This window comes from Thunnus thynnus, chromosome 1 (assembly GCF_963924715.1).
Source record: "Thunnus thynnus chromosome 1, fThuThy2.1, whole genome shotgun sequence".
NCBI lineage: Eukaryota > Metazoa > Chordata > Actinopteri > Scombriformes > Scombridae > Thunnus > Thunnus thynnus.
Genome location: NC_089517.1, coordinates 24,241,748 through 24,254,082, shown reverse-complemented (window position 1 = coordinate 24,254,082; position 12,335 = coordinate 24,241,748). Strand labels below are relative to the sequence as shown.

General features: G+C 39.1%; 1 protein-coding gene across 1 annotated transcript in view; it reads right to left on the bottom strand.

Moving 5' to 3' along the window:
* Nucleotides 1–5,822: 5,822 nt before the first annotated feature.
* urb2 (URB2 ribosome biogenesis homolog) overlaps nt 5,823–12,335 on the bottom strand; it is a 36,107-nt gene continuing 29,594 nt past the window's right edge. Inside the window, exon 12 of the mRNA XM_067592085.1 lies at nt 5,823–6,768. Coding sequence (XP_067448186.1) covers nt 6,571–6,768 — 198 coding nt within the window. The 3' untranslated portion in view covers nt 5,823–6,570. The remainder of the gene's footprint in view (nt 6,769–12,335) is intronic.

The window sequence follows — 12,335 nt, the reverse complement described above, 5'->3', positions numbered from 1 at the left end:
GGGAGCTGTGAGAGAGGGTCTGTGATTATGTGGTTTCACTGTCTGCTATGAAGCTGTGCTCTAGGGGCGCCAGAGACTTTAAACCGGGTCAAATAGGAGGAAACACTTCTTCATATGTTTGGACACTGTATGGATACCAAAAGACTGTGGAAGGACTAGAGTAGATTTATTACTATGGCAATTAGGGCTGGGCAATATATTCATACTATATCGATATCGCGATATGAGACGAGATATCGTCTTAGATTTTGGATATTGTCATATTGTGATATGGCATAAGTGGTTTTAAAAGCTGCGTTACAGTAAAATGATGCAATATTCTGAACTTACCAGACTGTTTTAGCTGTTCTATTATTTGCTCTTACCCACTTAGTCATTATATCCACGTTACTGATTATTTATCAAAAATCTCACTGTGTAAATATTTTGTGAAAGCACCAGTAGTCATCCCTACAATATTGTCACAATATCGATATCGAAGTATTTGGTCAAAAATATCGTGATATTTGATTTTGTCCATATCACCCATCCCTAAAGGCAATAAGATCAAAGAATATCGAATCATTCTTTTAGCAAAATTTCATGTCCACAAATCCAAATTTAATATCTCTGAACCTTTATTTAAAAATGAAATCAAACAATACATGAAAATATTTTTACCTGCAAAAACAAGAAGGCTCTCAAAACAATAAGTTTGTGCACCTCCTTTAATCTATTTGTTTGAATGACTAATGTGTATATATATATATATATATATATATATATATATATATATACTGTCCCCTGGCATTTTGCTTATCTTGTTTATTCTATTGTGATTGAACGCTCTTTGTATAATAAAGAATGTTAAAAATAAATCAATAGGAGGAAACAAAAACTTTTTTGAAGAAGAAACTGTACAATAATATATGGCAAGACATACATCATCAGTTCTCTTTAGAAAACGGAGCACACAATGTAAACAGAATTATAACCTAATAAAAGACAAAAACAAGAAATAAAATAAAATAGCTAAGGGGTCGCTTCTCATTATTCTGAGGATCAGTAATGCTCAGTAGTTTGTTTGGTTTTTTTTGCTGTTTTTCATACTTCAGTGATTTGTAGTGCAGTGCTAGTTCTCTCATACAAACCACCGATAACGGTTGTGTCTTAATACATTTACATTTATGGATAAAAAAAATGTATATAAATAGTTTTCTTTTCGTCCATTATAACTTGAAATGTAATATCACATCTGGTCAAATGGGGAAGAGAAAAAATGTTGGATTTTGGCCAATCCTACATGTCACACCAGATATGTAGGATTGCTATAAAGACAAAAGAAAAATAAGGAAACACAAGCTGTCTGGTTCACATCACATCAGGCTGCCTCCTGACAGACTGCAGGAAATATCTGAACACAACCTGAAAGTCATCTTTAATCTTCCTTTCACTTTCACTTCTTTCTGTGCTGAGTCTCCTTCCTGTGGTTACTGTTAGTCTGGTGGAAAACCTCAGGCACAGCTATGGAAATAAGTCCAGGACTTTTTTTTTTTCTTGATATTTTTTCGTTTTTTAACAGCTTAATGCATACAAATCAGCTCCACATAGAACATTTTATCCGTTTTCTTTCTCATTTTCTCCCTCTCAAGTAATCTTCCCAACCAGAAAATTAAACTGACACACAAATTTATAGCCAACAAATCATTATCAGGTCCTAAATATGAATAAACAAACATGAACGTGAAAAAAAAAAGTTTTACATTTGATAAATAATGAAAACACAAACAAACATTTAACAGCTGAGCAGTTGATTGACAGAAAAGTAATCACAACTGTTTTGGTAACTGAATAATCGTTAAAGTTCAAACAAAAATAGCAAACATTTTCTCGTTCAAGTTCATCATTTTTGGGGATTTGTTGCTTTTCTTTATCGTATGTGATAATAAATTGAATAAAAACTGAGAGTCTAAGTACAGAGGAAGTTGTATCGCTGTACAGATTGTAAAAAAAAAGCCACCCAAGGGAAATTTGTGATTTGTTATATTTGGCTATATAACTAAAAATGGACTTGACTTGAATATTCTCAGGTTTTTGAGTGTTGGTCGGCCAGAACAAGTAATTTGATAACCTTACTTACTTGGCTCTAGGAAGTTGTAATTTTTCAAAGTCAAATGATACTTAATACAACATTAATTATGAGCTTGTTAGTTGCAGCCATAATAAGAATGTCAAACCAAACATCTCAACCCTTGATCACAGCAGCAGAACTTTCTATACAGTCTGTGTGTAAACTAAAAGAGTAAAAGAGCACACACATGTTGGTCTTAACAGCTGGACCTCAAAAGTATTTACTGGCATGGTGAGTTAAGTCTCTACATCAGTATTCTTAGTTGGCTGCATGTCACAGTACAGACCTCAGATAAAACCAGTGAAATGCAAGAGGTCACCCACTGCTTCCAGTCAGACACTAACTATGAATGGCTTGTTTGTTGTCTGCTGTCACAGTGGGAATTTCAGTAATTATTTTATTAGATTTGGAACACGACATGTTGATTTTATGCTTAAAGTCAGAGGAATACCTCAGATAAGGTTAAAGAGAGACATGCCTCGACTTCACTGAGCCACATAATTATGAGATTCAAAGTCATACAAAGATACAAAGACTAATTATAAGGAAGAAAACTGAATAATGAAAGTTAATGAAGAAGTAATCAGATCAGGTGATGCATTTTCTTTAAAGCATGATAGTGGAAATTGGCCTCCGTAAAATCCAGTTAATGACTTTTGGATACAGAAAAGAGAAGCATTAACGCATCTTGTAGGTGACAGACTGTCTTTTGAAAACCTTTAAATATTTTGAGACCTTTGGGAGCAAGTTGACCTGTAAGTGTTGAACAAGTCAAAAGCCCAATTATAAGAGATTTCTCTCAGGTGTGTGACACTCAGATCATCTCTGCTTGAGACAGATCTCCACTTGAACACCTTTGACTAAACTGAACTGAAGGTCTGCTTCATTCTGCCTCTGACATTCTTCAATTTAATGGCAACAAAATGTGATTTTAACTGGAGAGCAAAATGCCCCGCAGTCCAGGTTAAAAAAAAAATACTCTCAATACACACTTTGTGCTCTGCCTCCATAGAGTGTCCCAGCAGTATTACACACACACACACACACACACACACACACACTCACATTTATTCATTGCTGCTGCCGCTACGGTGGTCTGAGGAGAGACTCAGAGTGTTTATGTTACCTACAGTAGTGTTAGAGCATGGGAGAGAGAAACAGATGTGCAAGTTTAGTGGTACGGAGGTAAAAGAGGTTTTTATCTTCTGCCCTTTGCCTCGGATGTCCAGAATAACTGTTAAGAGGGTCTCAAATTACCCGTGAAGAAGGGCAGTTTGGTTGCCAGAAATAGAGGACACGCCACAGGTCTGAACTTGTTGACCATCTAACCAGTGTAGTACCTGTCAAGAGTTACTTTAAATGGGGTTAACTTGTGTGTTTAAAGTTGTACAAAAAGACACATAATCAGAGGACAACTGCAGGAAGGTGTTTTTTTTTTAAGATAAAAACAGAAATCTTGTAAGTTTCAATTAAATGGTCATTCAAACATCAGCCAAACTACAGCACAACCTCTGCCTTAGATTGACAGACTTATTCATGCAAGCAGAGTAACTGGAATAACAGGCATCAGTGTGAAACTTTTGGTTTTTCTGTACATGCACTTAAGTTCAGAAAACAATAAAGACCAATAATAAAAAGGCTAATATTGCAATGAAGACAGGCAGGTGATTCCAGATGGATGTAATGTTACCAACAGACTAACGACTTATATATGATGCCCGTTTTGTCAGTTACAGTAACATATGTAGGTCAACTACCACCATGTAAATACTGTATGTAGAACACACACACACAAGTTTGTAATTGTTGTCACTGAGGGAGCAGAAAAATGCACAATATACTCAGTTCAGCAAATAAAAAACTGTTAAAGCTAAGACCATCAAATGGTCTGTCAGGCAGGTGACCCAAAGATCTAAAAAACAAATGAATTCAAGTAAAAGTAAAGGTCTTTTAGCTGGATGGGTGAGATTGTGTAAAACTGGTCTTACTGGAAGAACTGCTTGAAACAACAGTAAAGAGGTGCAGCTGCCAAGTATTTGTGAGATGCAGAGAATCCTGCATGTTTCCAGATGTCTTTATGTATGAGCTGGATCTGCTGTACTGGAAACACAGACACAGAGGATTTACCTTCTTCAGAGACACATCTTGTTAGTATTGTGGCTTGTCTCAAGTTGTTGATTAATTTCACTACTGGCTCTCTATAGACATCTCTGCAAGCGTGGACAGAACATTTTATCCAGCATTACCAGATTCATAATAATTTCTAACACAATTTCCCATAAACTGTATTTAGAGTTATAATCTTCAGCTTTGCAGCATTAAATCAATATTGCACAGATTACAGTACGTTGATGTTTTTGGATCTTAGCTATAGTCTCTCCAACAAACATTTATCTGGTGAGCAGTGATTTTTTTTTACCGAACAGCTTTGTAGTACTGCAATATTCTTACAGTTAATGTAAGTGAACACATACTATGTCACACCCACAGATATTAATACACTAACACAAGCCTAAAACAAGCCTCTGTTGTCTACAGAAACTGGCAAAGAAGCAACATAAAGGTTAACTTTAAACTGATGTACTGACCTGCTCATAGACCCCGCTTCCATTGAGATTTTAAGGAACTGGTGCTGCAAAGGAGCTGGGAGGATGAGTTCAAGCCGTTTGCTGTCTGAACTGTTGACTGAATGTCTCGTTTGTGAAGCTTTTATTGAGGTAAAAGGCTCTTAGAGGAACTAAGTGGTTTTGTAAACAACTTTCCATTTTCTTGAAGATTTCTTTGATAGTCCTGTTTTATGTCTACTGTACAAAAACCTTGAGGTAAAACTGTGAGCTGTAAAAGGAAAAGTTCTCAGCTAGTGCACTCAAACCTTTTCGCAACCATAATATGAGAAAATATGAGCTGTGTGAGCAGATACAAATAATTTCCCCTCACAACGTTTATCTTAATCTAAACAGTTTTCTTTAAAGGTCCCTAAACCCTGTAAATCCAGGAGAACTAGAGTCTTTATAAATGTGGACTTATATTTTGTCACAGCCCTGAATCAGTATTCTTCAGGTTTTTCATCAGTTTAAACTTCAAAAATCAGTTTACAGCATGAAAACCCTGAGTTGTCACTGACTGCCAGACTTTCAGCAGCTGATCTATTGAGGAAAAGTGAAATAAAACGACTGTCAGTTCAGTTTATCTACGCATAAAACAACCAGCAGTTAGGGTGACAAGTGTTCCTACTGGGGGCGTTTTACAGTGACAGACTTACAGTAGAATGTAGATACCTTCATTGGTTAATAAGAGAGCTTTATACTCACAAGACAAACATTTAGTTTCAGCAGCTGAACTTGACTTAAAGGTTTGTATGTTTTGTTTTTCAAGAACATGTGAAGTGAATGCAAACAGTTACTGAGGTTGGAAGGAGGTGAATAGCAGACATTTACTGCCCTAAAGCACAAAACACCAACAGAAATATCATAGCTTTTCTTTAAATCAATGTGCTTAAAAGAGAGTTGTGATAACAGAAACAACAGGAATTCCTGTTCTGTCAGTGTCTTTATCATGTCAAAGCCAAGTCAAGTCTCTGTGAGTTGGTTTCCTCTCATTTCTTTAACTGTAAAGCTGCTCTGACTCCATTATTATATGTTTTTTTGTGTCTTATTTTGTTTCTGGTGTAATCAAGTCAACAATACGGCTCACAAAATGACACGATCAAATAGGTTTGAGAATTAAATTGTATTTAAATTGATCTGAATCAACAGTAATAAAACAAGACATTTAGAAAAGACAATTTACACATAAATCCATAAGGTTTTTCAGCATTTCAATAAAATGATAATCACTCCTGACTGAAAACAGTTTCTTTAACAATGTACACGCATCATTTTATACATTATCATGGCTGCAATGAGAGATGATTCTGTTGAGGAAGCACAGTGTTTCAAACACAGTGACAACTTCCTGCACTGAATCCATCAGTGTGAAGTGATCACAATATAGATAACTTTGTGTTTCACAGCCCTTTTACAGACAACAAATATTAACCTGTTACATCAGGCAATGTTATTGAGTTGTTAATACCTGTGGGTCTGGTTACAACCCTCCTCAAGTTGTTTTAGAGCAACTGATTTACAAGCTTCCACTCAACTATTTTAGTTGGATCTGTTTAAATATGTAAAAAAAGAGAGGAGCTTTGGCATCCACCTGTCCTGCCAGATGTTTTTCTTAAAGAGTATATGTTTGATTGTTGTGTTCAGGTGCAGAATTCAAGGCAACTGTGATGTCCAATTTCTTTTCCTTAAACAAAAAACTGTCTCAAAGGAGCAAAAACAAATCTACTGTGAGCTTTCGCAGTGACAGCTGTGTTTACGCTCCTCCGCAAAAAGCAGAAATTATATATAACCATACTCTTTTGACAGCAAGGAATTTTATTCTATTTTAATGTAATTGGCATCTAAATTGAAGGTTCAAACTGTGTACTTGTCTTCTCCTTGTCTCTGGGCTTTGTGGTAATGGGTGTAGCTGCCGTAGAGTTCATTGAACACCTCTCTGACTCCCATCTGCAACCCAGCCGTCAGAAATTTGATATCCTGCTCCATACACAGGTCCAGTATCCGGTAGATCCCCTCTGTTAGATGCAGCTTAATGTCTGGTCGCAGAGTAACCTGGAGAGACAAATAAGAGGTCAGTTATTGAAAATTAAAGACAAAAATTAAAAAGAAGGGAGCAAAGGCAAGAAAGATGAAGCTGAGGTTCATATTTATTTCACAAATCACGATATCTTTGTGTCACTGGTTGAAATACCAATATCAGGCTTAGGCGACCAGGCAGTGAATATCCTTCCTGTCTCACACACACTTTCTGCCAGTCATCGCTGCTTCCCCATTTACCACATGCACTTTAACAAGATCATCCTTTCCTCGTTCTCATTAAATTAATGACAACATGAAACAGAACGTGGCAACCCACAGACAGCCCGAGGACAAGCCCAAGGTGAACATATCCATAAAGCCATAAATTATGTGCCAGAATAGTTTAATATTCATTTAGGTCTCACACTTAACTTTAAAACTGTACGTTTCAATTAGAGCGACATCAAAGGACAGACAACTACATCTGTTCTGGCAAAACGTATGTTGATGCAAATGTTAACGACGGACTACAAAGGAGCGACGCTGATGATCAATTAATTACTCCTGTTTGGAAGCCAAAGAAGGGAAAGAGTAACAGATGGATGGTTATTGGTTAGAGAAATACTGCCGCAGGCATCAGAAGGAAGAACTTTCACAACAGGATCAATTAAATATGGCAAGATTATTGTTATACTCTACTGTACATGTGATACTGCAGTATGTAACCATTACACTCTGATTTCAGATTAGCCACACATTTGTTAATTAGGGCCCGAGCGCTGACCAGCGCGAAGCCCTCTTGTTTCCAAAGGAATTATTATTCTTATTATTATTATTAGGGCCCGAGCGCTGACCAGCGCGAAGCCCTCTTGTTTCCAAAGGAATTATTATTATTATTATTATTATTATTATTATTATTATTATTATTATTCTTATTATTATTATTATTATTGCGACTCTTTGACCTCAAATAACTTCTACAAACGTGTACCAAAACTCACTGAAATTGGCGTGCGCGTCAGTTCTGGTGAAAATCGCAGATTTTATGCGTCTCGCAAAAAATGCGGGGAAAAATGGCTCGACAGCGCCACCTAGAAAATTAAGAAAAGCGAGCCCCACGATACAGATGGTCGTAGAACAATGAAATTTGGTGTGCTTATATATCATGACCAGACGCACCAAAAAGTCTCTTGGAGCCATACCCTAAATCCAACAGGAAGTCGGCCATTTTGGTTCAAAGTTGCGATTTTCAGGCCAATTTTGCCGTTTTTAGCCCGCGTACTTTAACGAACTCCTCCTAGGGATTTGACCTCAGCAACTTGAAATTCGGTCAGTATCATCTACAGACCTGGGAGATGAAAAGTTATCAAAACGGTGAGTTTTCGACATTGTTGAGGGGGTGTGGTCGGGCGGCGAATTTCGATCCTTCGCCGTGAAAATTCAAACAGCCATAACTCCGGCATGCACGATCCTAAGAGACCCAAACCTTTTGTGCTTGGAAAGAGTCCCGTCCTGAACACATCCATGTGTCAATATTGGATATGAGTCATAGCGCCACCTACTGGCAACAGGAAGTTACATGTTTTACACTTTGACGCTCTGTGGGTGGCACGGTGATGGGATCCACCTCAAATTTACTCAGAATAGCCTAAAGACCTTGGAGATGGTATATTATGAAGTTGGTGACTTTTCGTGGAAAGGTGTTGCCATGACGACGCGGCGAATTTCGATGTCTCGCCATGAAATTTCAAAGCCTTATAACTTGACTCCACATGGTCTGATCTTTTCCAAATTTCATATGCTTGTTAAGAGTCCCGGTCTGAACACATTGTCAGGCCCATATTTAGTGAGAGTCATAGCGCCACCTACTGGCAACAGGAAGTATCATGCGTCGTTCTTTGTTGTATTACTCCTAGGAAATTTGGCCGATGCATCTGAAATTGACTCAGCTAAGATGTAAGACCTTGGTGATGCTACATTGGGTAGGTCATGACCCATGACCAAACGCCGTTGCCATGGCGACACATCCTTCGCCATGAAATACGATGCTGTATTTTAGGGATAAGGGATGGGTCTACAGTCACGAAACTTGGCACACATGTCTGGAGCGACACCAGCTAAAATCCTGGATAGGTCATTTGCATAGACGTGACAATATAGCTCAACAGCGCCCCCTTGAAAATTTCAAAATTGTAGCCCCGCCTTCCAGATGAACCTAGGAAAATGAAATTCGGGAGGCTAATGTATCATGTCAAGACGCACAAAAAAGCCTCTTGGAGCCGTATTGTAAGTCCTACAGGAAGTCGGCCATCTTGATAAAAGTGGTCATTTTTCGCGTTTTTTTGACCATTTCGCATACCTTGTATTTTAACGAACTCCTCCTACAGAATTCATGGTAACGACTTCAAAATCAGTGTGTGTCATCTACACTAGTGTGTGATCAAAAGTTATCAAAACATTTACTTAGCATTGAAGCGTGTGGCCGTGGCGTGGCGTTGAGTTTTGATGTTTCGCCATGACAGGCGAAATTGCTATAAGTTTAGTGTAAATGCTGGAGTCTACACCAAACTTTACATGTTTGATAAGACTCCCAGCCTGAACACGTCTAAATACCAATATTCAGTCAGTGATGAAAACTGGCTCCATAGCGCCCCCTACGACATTTCAATGCAGCAGCCCCTGCAGCAGGCAGAGTAGGTGATTGAGGATGTGACGTTAATTTCCCCTTGCACTGTCTGAAAACAGCTCAGGGGTCCGTTTCACAAAGCAGGTTCAACAAACTCTGAGTCTAATCCTGAACTCTGAGTTGATCTACTCTGAGATAGAAAACTCTGAGTTTCCGGTTCCAGAACAGCTGATTTGAGTCAGTTTAATCAACTCGGAGTAGTTTCACCTGGAGTTAAGCGCGTGCACCACAACTATAAAAAGCCAGCATCAATGGAGCCCCGATTCAACGAGTCACCATGGCAACGGGGAAGAGGATGGCTGCGTTTTTCGCCCCCCTAGAACTAGACATCTTAATTCGCTCATACGACGAGTTTGAGCATGTTTTCAGAAAGAAGTGCAACACCGCTGCAGCTACAAAAGAGAGGGAGACGGCTGCTGCTCGGTCATTGCGTAAGTTTAAATGTAGTCCTTTGTGATCACAATAATATTACAGAGGAAAACTGCTTGAATGGTGGCCTATTAATTTATTTCATTTAGGTCCAAGCGCACTTGGCAGCAGTTTAGGATGAAATATAAAAACATTGTTCAAACAGGTGAGACCTCGGCATAATCTCATGGGGGAACCTCATTTTGATCATGTTTTACATTGTAAAGTAAATATTAAGTGGCTGTTTGACTGAGCAGTTGTTTTATCCCCAACATAATGCTGGTTTCACACACATAAATGTCTTCTCATCTACATCATGTTCTGTTAAATAATTAATCCTATTTAAACTAACACAGACTTCTACTCAGCCAACAGAAAGAAGGCAGATGTCCGTAAAACGGGTGGTGGTCCAGCACCGCCACCTCTAACGGACAGAGGAGCTGGCCATAAGCCAGAATTTAGGAAGGCCAGTGGCTGGCTCCGACATTGTACAAAAAACTTTTGCAAACCATTTGCAAAGAAACGCAGCGCAACACACAATATCTGCTGGGATGTGAGAGCATGACTACGATTGGTAATGTTGCAAATGTAAGGACGGATTAGGTTTTGTATGTAGATGATGGACTGTGACGTGAAACGGTACCGCTCAAAAAGATAATGGCTGGAAATGCTAGAACATCTATGCGTGGTCTGATAACCATCTCTCGACGAATATTTAATTCTCTGCGCAGTAATGCTGCACCTTCATCCACGGGATCGTTATCAAAAGGACATGCCATGTTAGTGAAAAAAAGTCGCCACTTACTGTGCCTAATGGACTTCTAATATACTGACTCTGATTTTTTTTATTTTATTTTTTTTTTTTTTTAATGATTTTTTGAAATGACAGACGGCAGAACTAGGCTACACCAAAACTCGCCTGCTGCCTGAATGAATGAGGAAATCAAATGGAGTGTGTGGTTCTGAAAGAGGGCGGAGACTGAGAGAAAGTCGAGGTTCATTGAGAAAAACCTGGTCCCGACCAGGTTAGATTCATAGAGTCTGTTGCTACCGTAACTGACTGAGAGCTTAAGTTACCCCTCTCTCTGAAACAGGCTAGAGTTATCCCTCTTTCTCTGGTTTGAGTTACCTCCCTTTTTGAAACGGAAAACTCAGAGTTTCCCTCATTTCAGGGTTAACAGACTCTGAGTTTTCACTAAACCTGCTTTGTGAAACGGACCCCAGGTCTGGGGACATCTATATGCCCGTGACAGAAGCCCTTCACCAGCGCCGAGCCCCGACATACGCAAGGACGCGAGGGCCCGATCATCGCTGCTTGCAGCTTTAATTATTAGGGCCCGAGCGCTGACCAGCGCGAAGCCCTCTTGTTTCCAAAGGAATTATTATTATTATTATTATTATTATTATTATTATTATTATTATTATTCTTATTATTATTATTATTATTGCGACTCTTTGACCTCAAATAACTTCTACAAACGTGTACCAAAACTCACCGAAATTGGCGTGCGCGTCAGTTCTGGTGAAAATCGCAGATTTTATGCGTCTCGCAAAAAATGCGGGGAAAAATGGCTCGACAGCGCCACCTAGAAAATTAAGAAAAGCGAGCCCCACGATACAGATGGTCGTAGAACAATGAAATTTGGTGTGCTTATATATCATGACCAGACGCACCAAAAAGTCTCTTGGAGCCATACCCTAAATCCAACAGGAAGTCGGCCATTTTGGTTCAAAGTTGCGATTTTCAGGCCAATTTTGCCGTTTTTAGCCCGCGTACTTTAACGAACTCCTCCTAGGGATTTGACCTCAGCAACTTGAAATTCGGTCAGTATCATCTACAGACCTGGGAGATGAAAAGTTATCAAAACGGTGAGTTTTCGACATTGTTGAGGGGGTGTGGTCGGGCGGCGAATTTCGATCCTTCGCCGTGAAAATTCAAACAGCCATAACTCCGGCATGCACGATCCTAAGAGACCCAAACCTTTTGTGCTTGGAAAGAGTCCCGTCCTGAACACATCCATGTGTCAATATTGGATGTGAGTCATAGCGCCACCTACTGGCAACAGGAAGTTACATGTTTTACACTTTGACGCTCTGTGGGTGGCACGGTGATGGGATCCACCTCAAATTTACTCAGAATAGCCTAAAGACCTTGGAGATGGTATATTATGAAGTTGGTGACTTTTCGTGGAAAGGTGTTGCCATGGCGACGCGGAGAATTTCGATGTGACGCCATGAAATTTCAATGCCTTATAACTTGACTCCACATGGTCTGATCTTTTCCAAATTTCATATGCTTGTTAAGAGTCCCGGTCTGAACACATTTTCAGGCCCATATTTAGTGAGAGTCATAGCGCCACCTACTGGCAACAGGAAGTATCATGCGTCGTTCTTTGTTGTATTACTCCTAGGAAATTTGGCCGATGCATCTGAAATTGACTCAGCTAAGATGTAAGACCTTGGTGATGCTACATTGGGTAGGTCATGACCTATGACCAAACGCCGT